Source organism: Brienomyrus brachyistius, chromosome 1 (genome assembly GCF_023856365.1).
Source record: "Brienomyrus brachyistius isolate T26 chromosome 1, BBRACH_0.4, whole genome shotgun sequence".
Taxonomy (NCBI): domain Eukaryota; kingdom Metazoa; phylum Chordata; class Actinopteri; order Osteoglossiformes; family Mormyridae; genus Brienomyrus; species Brienomyrus brachyistius.
Window position 1 is genome coordinate 13,300,425 of NC_064533.1, and position 20,749 is coordinate 13,321,173.

General features: G+C 47.0%; 1 protein-coding gene across 6 annotated transcripts in view; it reads right to left on the reverse strand.

The window, feature by feature from the left end:
- syt1a (synaptotagmin Ia) overlaps positions 1-20,749 on the reverse strand; it is a 161,755-nt gene that overhangs the window by 35,466 nt on the left and 105,540 nt on the right. For all 6 annotated transcript variants that reach the window (XM_049024257.1, XM_049024294.1, XM_049024276.1 and 3 more), the window contains one exon: positions 7,069-7,248. In XM_049024257.1, the coding sequence (XP_048880214.1) occupies positions 7,069-7,222 (154 nt within the window). In that variant the 5' untranslated portion in view covers positions 7,223-7,248. The remainder of the gene's footprint in view (positions 1-7,068; positions 7,249-20,749) is intronic.

The following is a 20,749-nucleotide window of genomic DNA, read 5'->3' on the forward strand; positions in this document are numbered from 1 at the left end:
CCCTGGGAGGCAGTGATATCTTTTCCAGTGTATCGTGTGACAGGTTTCAGGATTGCAATGACCCTGAACTGGATAAAAGCTCATGAAAGATCAGTTGAAGGATGGTTCCACATCAGGGTTCCTGGGATTTGAACCTTAAGCCCATGCACTAATATCTACAGCCATGCCGAATGTCATCCACGCTACATACTTAGCCTTCAAAGAAAGAGACGGCAAGGCAGATGAATGGGTGAATCATTTCACAGTGCTTAGGGCTTATACTCTTAGCCTTTTAGAAACCACAGAGTTGATTTCTCGCTTTGTTTGGAGGGGCACCTATTTAGCCAGTGATACTTCCCACACGCTGCTCAAATAGATGATCTCTGAATGGAAGTGCCAGGGTACAGGCAGGTCCATGTTTAAGCTGCGAGTGCCGTGATGACGGACGACAAGCTGGCAGTGGAGACTGCAGTCGTGACTTTCTCAGTACAGAATCATAGATGGAAAATTGTCGTTAATGTGGCGTCGCCACATGGGTCTAAACAAACTGACTCATACGCTAACGGAACCTGACGAGGTTTCAAACTCCACCGAAATCAGTTACTGCTCCTGTCTGCAGACTGCAGTCCCCTAATGCCCTTCCTGCCATGACTTCTCTGCGGTGGCCTGATGTTCCCATCTGGAGTGGGGATGCACTGCCTTGTGCCCTGCCCTTCTCCACTCATGTTGAGGAGTTATTTGCTCCAGAATGTGGAGATCACTAGTATCACCCTACAAGACACACCTAATTTAAACACTCAACATGTTAAAGGATGCCAACATGAACCAAAATGGAAAGTCCCAGCATGCTTAGCGGCTGAGGTGTGCGTCAGGCATTCTGTGCTTCTCAATTATGAGCTTATTCACAAAACTCAAAAGCAGTAACAAGCAAATGAATGTTGCCTACCGGTGACAGTAGTAAAGACACCCCAGTGAGCTTGTGATTTCACTTTGTATCCTCCCCCTTAACTGCTGCCTTTAAAAAAAATTGATGAAATGAGCAAACAGTAAACAGCAGGCATGACGTGAAAGGAGACGATTTTCCTTGGGGCTCCGAGCGCTTGAAGTGGCCGTGGCTGTTCCCAGCACCCCGCCCCATTCCGCTACACGCATTGCTGAACCGAAAATGGAGTTTCTGGGCCAGGCAATGAGTGACGGAGTCCTTGTTCACAGCTTTCAAGGTGCAAATTAAATTCCGTACGGTACTATGGGCGTTCCAGCGGCAGCCGGGCCTCGACAGGCTTCGCCTTCTTTGGTCTGACCGCAGAATGAGACACCTATTTGTGTTTCAGCTGTGAGCCTAGCCGCCAGTATGCTCCTGGCTTTTTAGCAGATGACAGGCAGGCGGAGTGTCAACTAGTGCAGATCACCGGATTAAATGCACACCATTCATATTAAACACGAAACACGAGGGAAATACCAAATGCAATCAGATTTCAATTCTGATAACGATGTCACTCCTGCCTTATTAAATGCAGGTCTAAATTCGGGGAAAGCTGACAGGATTGGATTATTAGATTGTTTTTCACATCAAACAGGATCCGGTGTGCCATCATGGTAGTGAAACGTAACTATTATGAGACTGACTCAGCTACGATAACAAAAGTTCAAGTTGTAGGTGAGCTAAACATACAGCAGTAAGCATTAGCGAAAATGCCGTAGGGAATATCTTCATTATTGGAGGGACAGGAGATCAAGAGTGTTTCAATGTATCTGAGCACTTAACCAGCTGATCTGATGAATCCTTGTCTGAGCAAAGTTAATTAAATGCTCTCCTAGCTCTGTGACTGGGACTTCAATAGATTTGAACAATCCACGTCTATGACTGCACCCAGGGACATCGTCTGGCCAGTACAAAAGATCAATTGGATCGTCTTCAATGGTGGCACAGAGACGGAAAGGAGGTACCTAAGAGTCTTCGGAATAATAACTCGACAGTGTTGGGAGTGTGGTCCATAGAGCAAACGACAATCATCTCGGGTCTCTGCAGTCATCGGCGCTAAAATAATCATTCGCCGTGACCCAAGGCAGATCGGTAGACATTCTGTTGGCACAGTAACTGTAATCTAATGGCAGAGGCAGATTGTTTTCTTTGAATGACTGCCCAGCTACACGCTCCACTGAGGTGAGGCACCTTTCCTGAGGCCATACTGGCAAGACTCGCTGTGACATAAGCCCCTAATGTTCATAAGTCCTGGTCTTTTAGGATAGGAACTACTGCAAAGTTATGACTGCTGTAACACCTGTGTTTATTGGACGGTGGGCAGTGAACAACAGCACCGGAGAAAGAGGGAGACAGAGATAGACAGAAGGCAGGGCATATTGTGAATGTGCGTTGTGAGGCCTACAGCTTCTTTAATACTCATGACTCTGCAAACAGCCATCGGTCCATAAAGCTTATATCCTGGGAATAACACTTGTTTTCCCAGCCAAAATATATGCATGTCCAGAGTCCAGAGAGCAATGTAGTTTAAAAGCACTACTGAGGGATCTTTTGTTGTCACGTTAGAAGCTGGTTCTCTGCTCTGGTTCTCCCCACTCCCAGTCTGACTGCCGCCTGCTCCTAATGGAGTGACAATGACAGAAAATGACAGAGGGGCATCTGAGCGCATGGCGGAGTGTCTCAGGAGCCTGCAAGCACGCCTCCTTCCATGTCTGTTTGTTTGTTTGCCTTCACCAGTGAAACACAGAGCGGGGACCGGTGACACGACCCGGCTAGGATGGGTGCCGAGGTCGGGGGCTGGGGATGGGGGGGATCGGCGAGTGGGACTCTCACTAGCACGGAATCCATCTGTCGGAGCTGGGAGCTGGGAGCTGGGCCCGGAGCTACGCGGCGGCAGCGCAGACGGTCACAATTCCTCAAGGTTTCGCAGCTTTTCTGAGGCCGTGGTGTGGATGGCCATTACACCCATTACTGACAGGGAGTCTAATGAAAACGCCAAGCGGCGAAGACAGTGGAGGAGCTAGCAGCCTTGTGAAAGGAAGACGTGTGTTCAATACACTATCTAATATGACACTGGGGGCAAACAACCGACTTAATACCAGACCTTCTAAAGATTGTATATGCATGTGTATATTGAGCTCAAAACACCCACTGTAACATGTTTAAATCTCCTAAATTAAAGGGACTTTTTAGAGACTGGTAAATATCAACATTTTTTAAGGAAAAAATGGACCGACTTCTTTAAAGGGAGGTTAACTATCGCTCACAAGCAACCTGCAGGGTGTTTTTTCCGAGGGTGCCGGAAAATTCATCAAAGGACGAGCCGCTTCTCCAAAGGGTGGGCAGACAGAGTGGTTCTGGCGAACACCCTCCCCATGGAAAGGGTCTGAGGACCCAAGGAATGCTCACTCCCGTCGATTAGGCGCCGCTGGCATTTTTAGGTCACCAGCACATTCCCGTCCTGCAGCAACGAGCTTCTCTGCCTGCTAGTTTTCCTTCCAGGAGCCTCCTTTTGACTCCTCGCAGAGATGTTTGCCGTGCACCCGTACCCGCTAAATAAGGGGTTGTGTGCAATACGGGACGTCACAAGCTTTGAAAAGGGCCGATGTGTCGTCTGAACTGAAAATCGGGACTGAGACGGCTAAGCGGCTTTGGTGGGAGGTCGCACATCCTCATAACAAAAATAAGTTCATAATAAATAATAAAAATCTCCATAGCAGAGGGCCAGTTCATCTCCAGCCCCCTGAGGGTAGCTACAGTGCCACCAAAGCTGGGTTTTGGCTTCGGTGACCCTGCTTGTGCCGAGTCACTTGGCAGTCTTCCTTGTCACAGGGAAATCAACCAAATTCCAAGCCCATTCCCCTCCTCCTCTACCACAGAGAAAGCCGGCATGCTGTCCCCCTCCCTCTGCCCAGGCCCAGTGTGCCCCTCCCATGCACACCACCACGGCTCTTCCCTCATTCTGGCACCAACCTACTGGAAACAAGTAACGACACAATGGTGAGTACTTGGGACATTGTTCCCATCCTGAATCTAACAATCTGTCATCCACTTAAACCTGATCCAAGACAAGACAGAGAACACGGCTACTGGGAAGTGGTTCAGCAGGCTCTTCAGAGCAGCCCAATTCCATTGGTTAGTCATTCGCTCTGTTAGTTCATCCTGTGCCCGATCCAAGTGAAACACTATGCCAACTAGCACTGATGGAGATCCTCTTCGAAAGGATACATGATGGATGTCACAGTACCACAGGGCATTTTGGAATAAAGGCGTCAGTCTGTCTAAATATGCAACATGACCAAAGGTTTATTTTAAAGACCTGTTGTTCATGCTTTTACATTGAGAGGTAAAATTCTTCCTTTCTGTCTACTTTACTGACCAATGGGTAGGACTCCTCAAGGTCACATGGTGTATTGGTCACTTGGGACTTTAGAAAACAGTGGAATCAGTGGAATGAACTACACATTCATTGCAATCTGTACAATTTTTGGGCCAACGGCGTAATATCAAGGTAAACAAACACAATTCCTTCTACCTTTACCTTTTGTAACAGAACTACCAAGCAAAAACTTTTTTTAAGTATAAAAAGAGACTTTTTTTCAAGTCTCTCCACAGGTTTTCAGTTATATCGAGGCCAAAGCTGAGACTGGGTGGCCCCAGGATGGTCTGTGTTATGTTGAAAGGTAAACTTCTTTCTCGGTTTCACTTCTCTGGCAGACCAAAGCAGCAGGGTTTGTTTTTGAAGAATCCCTGTGAAATGGCACCACCCAGCTTTCTGTTCTATCCTCACAAGTGCTTCAGATGAAGAGAAACACCCCAACATTGGAGGCTGCATCCACCCAGCTAGACGGGAGGGATGATCTTTGAATGCTGTGCTCCTCTCATTTTTCACCAGACACTGACAACAAAACGGTCTATTCCGGTTGCATCAAACCTTAGTCTGCATGGCATCCCTGCCCTCAAAGTGTCGTTTTGCATGTGTGGGTCTCAGTGTGGATTTCTGTGTGTAGAGGTTGTCTTTTCCTGTGTATCCAGATTTCAGTGGAGCTTGTGATATTCTTGGAGCATATGTAAATTAGCCTCTCCTTCACTAATGGCCATTGGGTTTTGGTATATCCCCTGAGTCTCCTGTTCACATCCATTATGATGGGATGACCTGATGCAGTGAAGGACTTGCGTTAAAATTTACTTTTGACTTCATAGTGATGCTTTGGCAGTATCCCTAGGGACATAAAGAAAGCTAAACATCGTTTCATATGCATCTCCAAATCTTTGCTTTTCCACAACTTCCTTCTACAAATCTATAAGTTGCCTTTTGTGTACAACCAGGGTTGTACAACCATTTCAAGGAAAACTCTCAGGAGCATCTGACTTAAAATTAAAATCAGTCATTACAGCACAACACAGGTAGAAGCTGGCTATTATTGTACTTCCAAGGTTTAAGATACAATCAGCTTACTAAGATACCTCTGCTACTGACTGGGCCAAAAGCCGTGAAGAAGAAGCTGGGGTCAGAACTTTTCAAAAGCACAAGTTCTCTTCCAGGTCCCAGTGGTGACCAGTATAAGGAAACACAATTCACCATGAGCCATCGAATATGCCACTGGATGCATCCTTATTCCACAGACCTCATCAAACCCCACATGCAGAACACATCAGGTGTGCTGCTTGGGTCTTGCCCATATTGTGTATCCAATCATTAACAATTAGCTATGACATGGGAGTAGTCGTGCAGTAACTGATACCATCTCATCCTGTTGGTTTCAAAGTCATTTCTGGTCTGTGTAAACTGCAGTACTGATGAGTTAATGAGGTGTTGCACCAAATCGATGAGTCCCTGCACACGTTAAAACATCTCCAGTCAATTCAAGCCTAGATTTATCAATAGCTACAGGTATGTTTCCTTATGCCCAAAATCGAAGGACACAATGTTGGATTAACCAGATTTTGCATTCTGCCATTTAGCTTGCTTGATAATTACATTTACTCATTCAACAGATGATTTATCCAGAACAGCATACAATTGAGAATGCGGGGTCAAACAGGGCAATCAGGTTTAAGTGGCTTGCTGAAATGCCCTATGTTGAAATCACCATCCTCACCAAGGGATTTGAACTGACGACCTTCCCATCATGGATACAGCATCCTAAACCACTGAGTCACAGTCTACCACCAACGCTTCTCAAAGACTAATGACCTCCTTCGTCTTCATGCTGCCTGTGCTGGGGTCTATCAGGACTCCATTATAGTGGCTAGTAATGCACATCTGCACGACTCTTGTCTCTGGGGTAGGAATGCCTCACAGCCAACCGTGAGAAATGTATAAATTAAGCAGTCCCTCTTTCGAAGGTTGGACCGGCTCTACCACAAATAGACTAACTGACAGTGATAGCAGTCTACCCACATGCCAGTCCCAAAAAGCACGTTGTGTCTGGGGGTAACTGCTATGAGTCCCTCTCAGACATGCTATTCAGGTCACGTGCTTCGCCTCGACATTAGGCCTGCCCTCTTTGTAGACCCATTGCTGCTGTCACCCGATGCCTTACAACCTTTTATATGGCAAGAGTCAGTTGACTGATTTAATTCATATTGATTACTTCCATTTGTGCCTTGTTTTACTCAATATGTCTAAATCAGCATGGTCTGTTTTGCTTCTCTCCAGTAAACCAGATACCCATTGACGTCAGCTCAAGATCCGTAATCTCTTCTCTCTGCCATCATTGCCCCAGTGTATTGGCCCAATGTTCATTTAGTATTTTTTCCGTGCCCATCAGTGAGCCCAGGTCTTTGTAACCATTTGTGTCGTTAGCTCAAGCCACCCTCACCCTCGCTCCTAAGGCCATGTCATTATAGTCCTGTTAACCATCTAATCAGGAGAAATCAGTCTGAGGTTTGCCTAACGGAAAATATCCTATCCGATCACTAAGCATAACCTCACAACCATCCAATCCAGGTGCTGAGGTTCCTGCAGATAATGCAGACAATTATTTTGCATGTTTATTAAAATTACAGTAAGTCAGAGCCATCTTGATTGACCTGGACATAAACAATTTATACACAAGCAGTAAGATCAGGGATAGGGACACTAGTTGCGAACGGCTGCTCACGTGGGATTTTCTTAAGCTCGTTCATGAACTTGTTCTTCAGCTTTGAGAAGGCCTCGTCCTTGGGGCCTTGGCCTGGGGGTGCGGTGGCGTTGACACCAGCCGTGGGGGTGCCGGTGGGGACCTGGGGGGCTGTCATGGCTTCCCTTCGGCTCATGGCGGCAATGGGCAGCCGGGCGGAGGCTGGCGGGTGACAAGAGGGGAGCAGGAAGAGAAGAGACATGTCAGGAAGTGAGACACGTGCCTGTGTCACTGACAGGACCCCACCCCTCATTCCGTTTACACAGCTGTCTGTCCGCACACCTGCCAGGTGGAAAAACACAGTTTCTTTTGACCAATCACGCTGCAGTGTCTCACAAGGTTAGCTTACCGCCATGGCTCTTTTTGTCCTGGGCTTATTTACACATTCATCACTATCATTATTAACGTGTCTGACAAGCAGGCTTGTCCAAATGGGCGGACGGTGTCATGAAACGAATAAACACCGTTCCGAGCATGCAAACACGCACATACAGAGTCACACTCCAGCAAGCAGAAGAGAATGGTTTAATGCTGGTTAAGGAACATGAAGCAGGTGAGCCACACAGGTGGCATCACGACATTGTTTATGGTGGGGTCCTGTTTCCGCAGGCCTGCCGTGAAACCCAAGGGGGAGCCTGCTGGCTTGCTCCGGGGGTGGGTGGTGAGCAGACAATGAGACTCATTATTGCTAGTTGTTGGTAGTAGGTTCTGTCAGAGTCCTGGTTGTCATAGTAATGCCGGGTAAACAGCCTTCAAATCATCAGAGTGATGGCTGGCAGTTCTGGGGGGGGGCGGGTGTTATTATATTGGGTCCAGATCTCCACCAAATACAACATGGATCCACTAGTTCCAAGCATGGTGCGTTCACCAGGGACAGGTGCTCCTCAGGTTCCCACCACAAGGAACAGCAAAGGCTGAAGCAGAACACCAAATGCGCTCTGACGTCAGCAGGTGGGATGACAGTACATCTTTAGGTCGGTCATGGCAGAGCATCATGGGTCAAACCCTTGCAGAGACTATCCTACATGCACAGCTACACCACTGCCCACCAAACTCATGCATAAGACGAAGAAGTGCAAAGACTGAACTAAGTAAAATTCAAAAGAACCAAATCACCATAGTTTCACAACAGCGTTCGCCGGTTCTGCATGGACTCCAGTCATTCGGGTACCCTTACTCTAAGTGGCGCCTGAGAGACAGCTAATGAGCTGAATAATCTGTCTGTACAGACACCAGAAGGGGAAGGCAAGTCTCATCGCAGCTCTGCACTTCTACTTATTTTTCACTTTGACTTGAGCCCTGGGTACTGCCCCCCCAGTCCCCCGTCTGGCAGGCAGCTGTTTTCGCTCTGCGTCTCTTTGAACACCACCCTCGGCGGCACCCACATTTGGAACAAGCGAGCACCAGCAGCCCCTGGACACACACCAGACAGCTTTGAAATAAAAACATACTGGGCACCCAAGCACAATGGAGGCTGGTGGCACATGCGCGGGCCAGCACTGGGCCCCCTCAAACTGGCCCCCGTTAGACTTCCTGCAGTTAGACTTCCTGCAGGGTCACGGAGCCTAGGGTACCGAGCACAGACCATACGTCTCCCCTTCTGTCACATTCTCTGACATTCTCAAAACATACTGCTGCCGCTGACTGTTGGGCTCCAATATTTTAAAAAAGCATCTTTTTGTTTCCTCTCCACTCACTGCTTTATGAACATCTGCTGTTCAGCTGCTTTTGTAGGGGGAATCTAAACAGAACAGCTACTGATGGGGGAGGCAGGTAAACAGGATGCCAGTGAAACAATTAGCTGACACCTGCACATCCCCCGCAGCACAGGACAGACCTGTGTCACAGTCACAGCTGTGGGCCTCAGCCAGGACATGTAGACCACACCCCTTCTGTACTGCTGCTTAAGCCATAAAAGGGAAACAGCACCAGCAAATACCTAATATGCCAATCATCCTTAAGGGATGGGCTTAAAGGGAAACAGCACCAGCAAATACCTAATTCTCCAATCACCATCAAAGTGATGGGCTTAAAGGGAAACAGCACCAGCAAATACCTAATACACCAATCATCTTTAAGGGATGGACTTAAAGGGAAACAGCACCAGCAAATACCTAAATCTCCAATCATCCTTAAGGGATGGGCTTAAAGGGAAACAGCACCAGCAAATATATAATTCTCCAATCACCATTAAAGGGATGGACTTAAAGGGAAACTGCACCAGCAAATACCTAATATGCCAATCATCCTTAAAGGGATGGCCTCAAAGGGAACAACACCAACAAATACCTACTGTAATACGCCAATCATCCTTAAGGGATGGGCTTAAAGGGAAACAGCACCAAGAAATACCTAATACGCCGATCATTCTTAATGGGATGGCCTTAAAGAGAAAGAGCCCCAACAAACTCCTGATGTGCCAATCATAATGTCCCTGATGCAAAGATGCAACAAGAGTAGATTTCGATTAAGGCAGAGGATCCTCATTAGTGGCATTTAAAATTGTTGTGGCCAGAAGGGTGCCTATTGAATTATTCAGCCCGCTGCTTCTCCTGCAGGTTCAACCCAACAGCTGTCCCCCCATTGAAAGTCAAATGGTTCAGACCTTCACAGAATACCGACCCCCCCGCTGTGTGAACTTCCATGGCCTGGCTCATCAGCCTGCTCTATTGTCGTCTGACCTTCACACGTGGTTTTTGTGCTGCGTAGTCTTTTTTTTTTTCCTAATGACCCACGGGAATATCAACTCACTGGCATGCAAACCGCCTCCTGACCATGCAGGTAGCACACCTGCTCAACCTTCCTGGGCTCTCTCTAGCAGCCGGCGATGACCCTGAGAAAGCAGTAGGCCCGCTGATGGTGAGAAATTTAAAGACGACGAGGCTTCACTGAGCAGCATCATTCTTGATTAGAACGCGTGGTCGGAGATTTCTCCCAGGAATCCAGGAAGAGTCAAAGCGAGAGTTTTGGTGTTGGACGTCTGTCTAACTGAGCCTGAAGTACACAATGTGCTTCCTCACTCTGTGCACTGACAGCTGTGAGGTACAGGCCTGTTTGAGTGGTAATTACGTGCAGGTGGAGAGCACACCAGAGCTGTACTTCTGCTGCAAATTAGCATTGGAAGGGTGGCTCAAAGTCGGCTGAAAAATTCTGCCGAAATCGGCATTGGGAATCTGCCGGAATGCGAAGGAAAGTTCCTGGGAAACCACCTGTATGAGAAGTAGACAGAAAACTAGAAGGTCGAACATCTAGCTTACGTTTAACAGCCAAGGCCCTCATCCAGAAATAGAGACAAGCATCACATTTATTGACAGCTGCATCTGCCCTCAACATCCATCACTGCACATGGCAGCGGAATTATCCATCCTTAGAGCCCAAGAGATTCCAGGGAGACTTAGTCATCAAACATCAAACACAGCGGATCACCAAGCAAGCTTCTCAGTCAGTGTGGAGGCATCATCTGTGGAGGTGTTTCTCAAGTGAAGGCTGAACAATCAATGGTACAAACAACACATAATAACAAAATGGATAGTTCTGTTTATTTCCAAAATTGATGAGACATCATTTATCAATATATGTGACCTGCAATCAGAAACAAGTAGAATGACAATATAATGAGAATTATAATTGAATAATGCTTATATCAATAATATTCTGGGAATTACGTCAAAATATTCTTAGGTTTCTCTGGAAAGGGCAGGGTTACATTAATCTACTACAGATAGAGTGTCCAGATAATCCATGTCAGGGAGGCACATTTAGCTACTTCGGCTTTTACAGACTACTTTAAAACTGGATCCTGTGCTTGGCTAAATAGTACAAGTTCTTCTTGTGTTGACTGGTTTGTTTCCTTGATTGAAAGGCTCACGCAGCAGTTTCACATTAATATTAGTGACACAGGAAGGATTGTAGGAGACTGACCAATCACCACACAGAAAGAACACTTACGTGAAATCTTGGTTCTTTTTTATTGAAATGGTAGTTTCCTCCCTGACTTGGATTATCTGGTCACCCTAACTACATATAAGGCTATGTTACTATATTGCTACATAACCTTAATTAAACTATACTGTCATATACAGTAGTTGTGATAAGTTACTGATAACCCACGTGTATCTTTAAATTGTGACAATTACTGTTCATCATGCCTGGCGAATGATTGCTTTTGTGGGCAAAACTGACTCCTTCATTTTTCTCCATTCACTAGCCATTTGAATTGAGACTGGAAAATGGTCATTTGTTTGTACAAACAAGGAACATCCCAGGGCTCAAAGTGCAAATTATGGGCAATTGTTTTATGGGGATCCTGCCAGAAATTAGGAGAGAAATAGAAAAATGTAGGCCAACACAATTATTTTCAAAGATGTCGCGCCTCTGATAAATGCTACCATTGCCCTAAACTGTCCCATGCAAGGCCACCTGCACCTTGATGAAGTCTAATAACAGTGTGTGGCTCACACATGCCTGTCTCACATTCAGACTGACTGAACAACAGCTCTTTCGAAGCTGCTGTTCACGGTTTGTGGCTGACGATCTCTACGTGCACAGAGCTACTTTAAATGAGACGGATTCATTACACCTCTCCAGATCTCCCATTAAAGATTTCCAAGGAAGTTCAACCATCCACCCACAATAACACATGCTCGTCTCAGAGCGGTTACACAAGCGGCTGCATCTGGCATCTCAAATATCAGGGGCGTGTGCTCGCTCCGGCATAAAGTCACGCTAAAAGAGGCAGACCGCGTGGGGCAGTGTACGGAAACTTCCAGTTCTTTCTGCTGTTTGTAAACGCACTGCTCAGCAAAGGCATTAAAAGACACAAAATCACAAAATCAAGGTCAAAGTGAAGGTCACAGCTGTGCTTTCTGTCAGCTGACTTTCCCATCGATTGGAATATTCTGGACTATGACCCAAGAGGCTGCATGTGACAATGCAGTGCAGCATGGCTGCATCAGAGAGCCATCATGCAGGGACTGCGGAGGGGATAGACGCAGGCTGTTAAAGTTTAACTGCAGAGAGACATGAGGAGTGATGCTTGGATCCTTTTTTCCCGCTTAGATATTCTCTCGCCGCGGCCTGCCAGGCAGGTGTAAAAACTTCTCCCAATTACTGTGCTGCCAGATGGCCTGGCGTGACTCCGATCACACCCTCGCCTCCCACCCACCCACCCGCTCTAACTAGGTCAGGGAGTAATCCTCCATCATCCCCCCACCCCTTCACCCAGCCCCCTTTCCCATTATGCACTTCTCGGGCACGCGCAAACCGTCACGTTAATGAAACCACTGAAAACACACCGACAGTGGCATAAACACATAACAGAACAAACGAAACATCAGCCGTTCGGTTCAGGGTTGGATTCGTTTGGGCTCAGAATGGCTTTGCACATCCCGCAGGTTGCAGTAATTCCAGCTTTGATGGCGCCCAGGGCGCTGGGGCCTTTTATATTTCAAGACATTATAAAGTAAGTTAGTAAGTCCTTCCGAAAAGTTGAGGTGAGGCAATATGTGCTTGCAGTACGTTTCATCATATGCAGACAATGAATTAGCAACAATAATTCAGAGGTTTATAATTGAACACGGAGGACACACAAATATTTAAACAACATTCAAATATTTAAATTGCACATGGCATTAATTTAGGTGTTTGTTTGCAGAGCCCAGACACAATTTGCATTACTTAAGAAGATATTTAATCCTGCCACATCTGTTTAACTGGAAGAGTATACTGAACAAGGTTTCTTACTAAAAGATGACAGAGAAAAAAATCCTGAGAGAATATCGATACATGATTTTTAATGTTCTTTTACAATGATAATATCCAAGCAACCCAAAATATATCTAGTTTTCTTGTTAAACACATTCACTGAATGACAGTTCATTAAGATAAAAAGAACCATGCTGCCCTGCATTAAATGTCTGCGAAGCCTGAAAAACTGGAAGAAGGAACGCAGGTGAATGTGCTTGGGAGAACCACAACAGTACAAAGGGACAATATGGACACACGACCAAGGACTTTTCAGAAAGACTATGTCTTAGGTAAACATTCACAATTATAATATTGCTGTTTTTTTTTGTCAACATGTTTTAATGCAGCGTTTCATACACCTGTCCACAACACCCTACAGAGATACACAAATTTCAACATAGTACCATGAGGATGTGGCAGCGCCGCTGATTACAGACAGCCTGCAGGTGCCGGTGTAACCTTCAGGGGGCGCTCATGCGGCACCCACACACTAGAATGAATTACCAGGCAGTGGCGCAGCCAAGAATCTAAATGTTCAGTTTCAGTTCAATTGGTCTTCTTTAAATACTTCTCCATGTTGAGGACTGGCATGTTTAAGATGCCAAGAACGAATAACAAAAAGCCCTGAAATGGATACAGCCACTGACGCATTAGCCGGGTGACACAGAAGCTCGTCTGGTAAGGACAGGGGCAGACTGATAGGCAGGGCAGCTGGGGCAGCTTCTGCCCCAAGTCCAGGCCCTCCCTCCCCACACCCCCCACTACAAATCTCACACATACACAAAACATTTGTGGGGATTAGGACACTGATGTCATGTATATTATATGAACTCTTGATGTGCTACTTTTATATCGCTCATTTTTATGTATACAGTCTCATTATGGTGGAAGTAATAACACTAAATACTACTGCAGTGCATGATGGGTATGAAATTTAGAGGCTACTTAAATTTCATCATCCACAGCTGCTGCAACTGGTGTAGGTAAGCCCTAGGTGTGAATTTGAAAATGGGGTGGGGGGGGAGGGGGAATCCACTTTTGCCCCAGGGCCCAGTGTACAATTGTTCCACCACTGAGTCAGGACAAGGACGTCACCTAACACAGCCTCAGCCTTCAAACGGCCTGCTTGTTCTCGCCTCTTTCCCTTTGTTCTTATTTTCTCTGGGTAAATATGCGTCCCAGAATCGCCTTTCGCCAGCATGTGCTCATTCTACTGCGTCCATGTAATGCAGTGAGATGCTGTTCTTGTCGAACCTTTGGCCTATTCTTCCAAACAACCAATGAACATGTTGCTTTCTCTATTCCACTAACCCAGGGCGTATGACAGAATTAGCTGCCCACCTCAGATCTTAACCTAATACGGGGAGAAGCACAAGGACTCATGGACACTCATCTCCTGCAGAGGTTCTGTTCCCAAATGCACCTTCTCTACACTTGAATGCTGCTTATTATTGTTATTCATTGATGGCTGCTGCGCTTGTTATCTCGGAATTATTGGGCTCTAATTTTTCGGCAATAAACTGCAGTCTAAAGGAAGTACACAAGTAAAAATTTTACTGGAATCTCACACACACACGTGGTAATAATAGAGGCTTGAACCTTGAACAAACATACTTGAACAAAATAAGAGAAAAACAGAAGGAGAGTGATGGACACAGTAGCCCTGAAAATAAAGCCACCTATAACTGAGATGGAAGCATGAGGCATGTCTTTCAGTCCAATGCAGCACCATGGTCACATCCAAGGTTAACAGCATTTGGGCCAAGTTATTAACCTGGCTGACAAAGGGGGTCATGGTGGTTCTTATAAACAAACGTGGAAAGGATCTTTATTTCTGCTGCTGTCGACAAGTCCCAGGTGGGAGAACACAACAACCATGAAGCGGCTCACACGAGTTAATCTGGTCTCCGCAAACTAGCCTTTCCTTCCAACATCAAAATGAGGTCCTTCACAAGAACCTCCTCACAGGAACCTCCTTTGACCATCAGTGATATCTGAGTCTACAGACCATTCCCAGCTGAGACAGACATCCTTATTAGTGGCTGTCAGGTAGGTATCCATGGTTGTCAAGTAGTATTACCCGAATAATGACTATTTACACTTCAAAATCCTCGAGATCCCATCAATTCTGGTGTAGAACAGAGAAGGAATCCCTTTCGTCACAACCCATCACACCAGGGCTTGCCAGACATGTGTCCATTATGATTGTCCATGCCTCCATTCTCAGTGTAACCCCAGTGTACAAGTTATGGCCTCTGTTTACATAAGTATTGTGTTTTTTGCAGAATAAGGGCCAACCACATCACAAAGCAATTTTCATTTTGACTGAGTAACTGCGCTGCTTCGATGATGGATTATAAAGATGACGACCTGAAGTGGAATCCAGAGTCTTCTTGTCACAAACGATGTTACACTGATGTGTCAGCGAGTGGCGGCGGAATAGGGTATTTTTAGAACGCGTGGGCCTCTCCTGTTCCTCTGAAAGGAATCAAACTTTCTGACAGCCTGTCACTTTCCTAAGCTGAAAGCCCAACAGCAGCAAACTCTACTACTACTGAAATAGCAGGTTAGACATCAGGGTGATCTTAGCAGTCTAGGTTAAGAGAGAAATGGCCAGACAGAGGACGGCACCCAGTCTGTTTCATGATATCATGATTTACATGGAACGGCGTGCGCAGGGGTGGGCACTGCCTGCTATAATCCAGGTGAAAGGAGGACAAATTAAAAACAGGTATGGAGGATAGCCAATGAAATTGTGACGAAGGTGGGAGATTGGCCAGTCAGGAGACCCTGCCCTGGGGCGTGTCTCTGTGCCCAGTAGCCATAAAAGGGCAATAATTAAGGGAAATAGAAAGGTAGCTGACGCAGTCAGACAGCCATCACAAACAGCCAACCAAAGACACGGAGGGTGTCCTGGGAGCTGGGGCTGCAAGATGCATGACATCCTGAAATATCTGCGCTTGTGGTATTTTTAAGCCTGAGCTGCCAAGTGGAATGGAGACACTCAGGCACTCAGGGACGATGCGGTCTGTTCAGCCCGGCCTGTACAGCTGTGCGACATCGCCAACTCATGCACTAACATGTGAAAACAAGACGGCACAATGTGACCTTTTCACCATTTGTCAGAACACGCCGGGGAACATCCTCACTCATGTAAAACAGCTATTTGAAATTAAACCTAAATTTCTCGCGGAATGAGATGCCATTTTCCAGGCTTTTCCACACACCCGCTATGCTCCGCCATGTTGGCTCGCAGAACACAGCTCTCGCGATCCTGCAGTCATCTTGCAAGCGGAGCCCTTGTGATGTTGAGAGCTTGGATCCTCCCCACACCACCAGGTTAACGGGAAGGGGCGGCAGAGAGGTCCAAAGTGGGGCACGGTCCAATCCCTCTGCACGCTAACAAATGCCCATGCTCACCATAGCTTTGTGGCAGCGCACTGGTAGGTTAGCTTAACCAAACACATCATTTGCGGCAGTAGATAAACGGCCAGCTTCCCACTGCAGAAATAAGTTTAAATTGAGTCTCGTCGTTTGTTGAAACCCCGCTCATTAATCCCCAAACGGCATGAGAGCGAACATGAAAGGCATAGAACATAACACATAGAACTTTGTGTTATGCTGTGCTGCAGTGACACCGGGATGTGCTTGGGATCGATCTGTATCTGTCTTAACGGCCATCTACTCTGCCTTTTGGGGGGAGGGTGAGCATCACCTTCTCATCTTCTCCTGCCTGTGAACACTGTCCCCACTCCCACCCCTCACAGCATCCAGCTGAGCCTGGCCGACCAGAGACGCTGTTCTATCCATATTTGAGAGACACACCTCAAGTAACAATCTCCTATACTTGGCAGTAAACATATTTAGCATTTTGAGACACCGTCCCCTGCCATGTGCCCAGTGCATCATACATGCAACATACAGTCCCTGCAGGCATGAAAGCACACAGAAAGGAAATAAAAATTAATACTGTATTTATATTTTCAGATATTTCTATTGCTTATATTTTGTTGTGTATCAGTATTGTGTATTACGCCATTAAAGGTCGTTATGTCATTCTGCTGAGATACACTTCTTCTTCCTGGACGAGGTCTGGCTTATACAGAAATACATATCGGTTCTCCTCCTCTCTCCTTCCTCCCTGTCCCTCCCCCTCTGCAGTGACGCTGACGCAGAGGCCTCCAAAGCACTCTGGACCTAGGGTGAAACAGGAGGAGCGATGCAGTGTGAAGTGGCAGACTGCCCTCACCGGGGGGTTAATGCCTGCCTGCCCCCCACCTGTCCCCAGCCCTTCCTACCCCTCTGTCATCACCGCTTTTCTGATGGCACCCCAGCAGACGCGTGTGGGTGGTGGTGGGGGGGGGGGATATATTTCCCCTGCATGTCACCCCACCCAGCTTCATGCCTTGGTTTCTCAAGATGTCCACACAGAGTGGCCCCCCAAATTGGCTGCTACAGCCCTCACACATGGGGAGCGACAATAAATAGAGGCCACACCCATTTCTCACTCCTCCCAGCATCATCGGCAGTGTTTCTCCCAATGTCTCTTCACCAGGCTTTTTGCAACATGCTTGTGATGAGTGGTGGTCACGGTCATGGTCATGCCGGCAGTGGAAGTGGATGTGTGACTTCCATTCAGATTCAGGAGCATGCAGAATGTCAGTAACGCCAACCGCATGGGGCGGGATACGGCCTCGGCGACCCCATGGAGCACAGAGCGGAGTCAGAGTGAGAGCTGGGCGTTACTGTTCTCCTGAAGAATGACAATGCCAGTGCCTCGGCGAGCAGGCAGAGGGAGGAGCCCATACACAGGGCTCCCTTTCCGAAAATGGGATGTCTCACACATCGAAGACAAAAATCGGGATTCAGCTTCTCATCCCAGAAAAGTGGCATCTTGTTCTGTGAAGTTCAAAGCTACCTCAATTGTGACTGATGAGTGAAACCTGTTAACGAGCTAAACGTAACGAAAATTGAGGGACCTGTTTCGAGTCGCAGTGAAATTCCCTACGTGCATGGGTACACAAAATTAAGCTTTGTGTACGTGGTTTAATAAACGCCCTCGACTCGTTTTGCAAATCTCAGCGGAATATGGATCATGTGATACAAGATCACCTGAGCCTCGAATGAGATGCATGTTGATAGATGAAAAATATGAGCCATCTCAGGACAAAGCGTGGTGAGGGATGAATATGACATGACCTAGAGAGCCACCAAGCATCAGAGAGATGAGGATGTGTGTGGATGAAAGCTTCCAGGAGAAGGACTCGGCCAGAACACAGCATATTTGCTGAAGGCCGGTGAGAAGATCGACCACGACGATGCAAACATCTGACGAGAAGAATGGTCCAGTACATGGCATTTATCTCTCTCAGTTACACACATGGGAACCAGTAAAGAGGTTTCAGAAAACATCTGACACCTCAGACAGGACCTGCACACCAGGAGGGATTCTAAATTACACCAAAACCCAGCCGCGATCTAGATGATGGTGATCAGAGAGTAGAGATGTATGGTGGAACACCTCTAAAGCTAGCAAGGACGCTGTCTGTGGTCCTGATTGGAGGGCCATAGCACAGCGCTGTCCGTGGTGCTGACCAAGGACCCAATCACCAGGCCAATCATCGAGTCTTTCCTGATCCCTGCCTGAGAAACACACCAGTTCCCCGAAATTTAATTTAACACTGGGTCAGGCCTTTTGATTTCACAGAAGATCATAAAATATCCCATCATTAAACACACTGGACCTCAATTACTTCTTAATTGGTACACTGGAAACAGGATTTTTTATTAGAATATTTTATACTGATTGAATAAAGGGATATGGACATGAAACAATCCTTTATGAGGCTGACTCCTAATTTCAGAAGGGACTTCTAAAAATCAGTGGACAATAACACTGGAATCGGCATAATTTAGTGATTTAATCATTACTTTTTGTGGTTTGTGTGGAAAGACTAGAACAGAGGTTGGAATAATTCCGGACAAGCTTTCCCATGGGAATAAAAAGAAATAAAATGGAACAATGTTAAATTGAGCCAGAAAAAACTGAACTCCATGTGCATGGACCGTGAAAGGTGATCCCTGCACGCTGCCTCACGCTGGTGGGGTCCTGGATCTACACCCCCTTCATCGACCACGGCCAGACGCGTCTGGACCACCTCCAATTAGCCCACTCAGAATGGAAGTGCCAGTTAATTCATATTGATTTAAATCACATTTAACTGGCCATAGACTGAGATTTTTAGAGGCCAAAAATGATCATCCTCCACCAACCCCCATCCCTGGGGGATGAAATAAAGGTCACAGCAACAAAAACAATGTTTAAAAGAGCACCAATATACAAAGAAATGGCAGGAGTGGTTCAGCAATGCTGATTTAAGGACATCGGGGAATTAAAGAACCCTCTCCTAATCCATTTTTATATTGCCGATTATAAATTAGTATTGTTTAATACAGGAAAACACCAGTGACGACAAGATCTGCGCTAGCTTCGACTGTAATGCTCCGACAATCACCATTGTTTTGTTGCTAATCAAACTAACCATTTACCAGACGTGATTTTTTTTAAGCACTGACAGCTCAGAGATGACTTCCCTTTCCCGGCAGTCTGGTGGCTGCCCACACGTTCTTTCGGAGCCAATCACAGCACAGCGACTTACTGCTGCTTTGGAGAGGACCAAGCTTAGTGGGACATTTATTGTAGCTCAATTAAAGGGAAATTAGGGGTATTCACTGCCCAACCAATCCAGGAATCTACCGCCCCCCCCCCCCCCCCCCGTAGACCGTGCCATGCCTGGGGCTGAGTCACCCTCCAGGGCCCTGACCGCACTGGGTCCGGTCCGCTGTCCTCAGGGAGGCTCGACAATGTGGGTCCTTTCAGAAACGATTCAGGGGCTGCAGTCACCGAGGAGAACCACTCAGAGCACTGGACCGTCTCAGAGTCAGCAGCGTGGATCTGAGCTGACAAGCGGCTGTTTGACCTTCGAGGAGGCCGCTTTCACCACCGGCCCTGCATTCATAACCTGGTTACGTGCCGGTTAGCTTGTGATAACTGAATTCTCGGTGGACTCTGAATCCTACAGCCACTGCCTCGTCCTCCCCCAATTCTCTAAGTGACAGCAAACAAGAGGGAGCCATTTTAATTAATTACGTGCACCTGAACACTGTTCGGTCGGTCTAATTAGAGAAGACAACACGGCGAGGCCACACGTTAACATGGCGGTGGTAAACGGGGGCCGGCGAAGGTCATTAGTCCTGGGGGGCTGCTCCACGGAGACCCATTTCCACTATAATTGAATCCCAGTTGATCCGCCTTTCCGGATTCAAAGGGGGGGGGGGGGGCTTGCACACACATGTACACAGCCCGGAGAAATCCAGAAAACCTGAGGAAAAGCAAGCGCATCGATCCTGCTTCTGTCGCATGCAGGGCATATGAAAGCCAGCGTTCAAGCTGAAGCGAAGTGGATGAGGCCTGATTAAGGGGGGGAAAGTATTGCAACCCGGAGCTGCACTTAGAAATTGAGCCACAGGGTTCATTTCCCGGTCTTATTACAGAATAACAGACGCGGTCTCGATCAGGCCTAATTGGCCCTCAATCCTGGGCTGAGCAGAACTGCAGCTACTCCCGGCATCTGCAGGAGCCCGACCGGTCCATCAGCATCGGTGAGGCACACGTGGGTATTCCCACCCAGCGGGACGGTGCCTGTGCTCCCTGTCTCTCCATTCACCTTTAAGGCCACCTGGAAAAAGATAGAGATGACAGGGAACATGGGCTCCAAGGCCCATCTGAAATTTCACAGTGAAGCAAATGGAGGCTGAGAAAAAGATACAGTAGAACCCAGGAACCCAAACGCCTCTTAACTCAACCAACATCAAATGGGTCTGTGGCATTTTTTTTTACTTGTACCTCAACCATTCT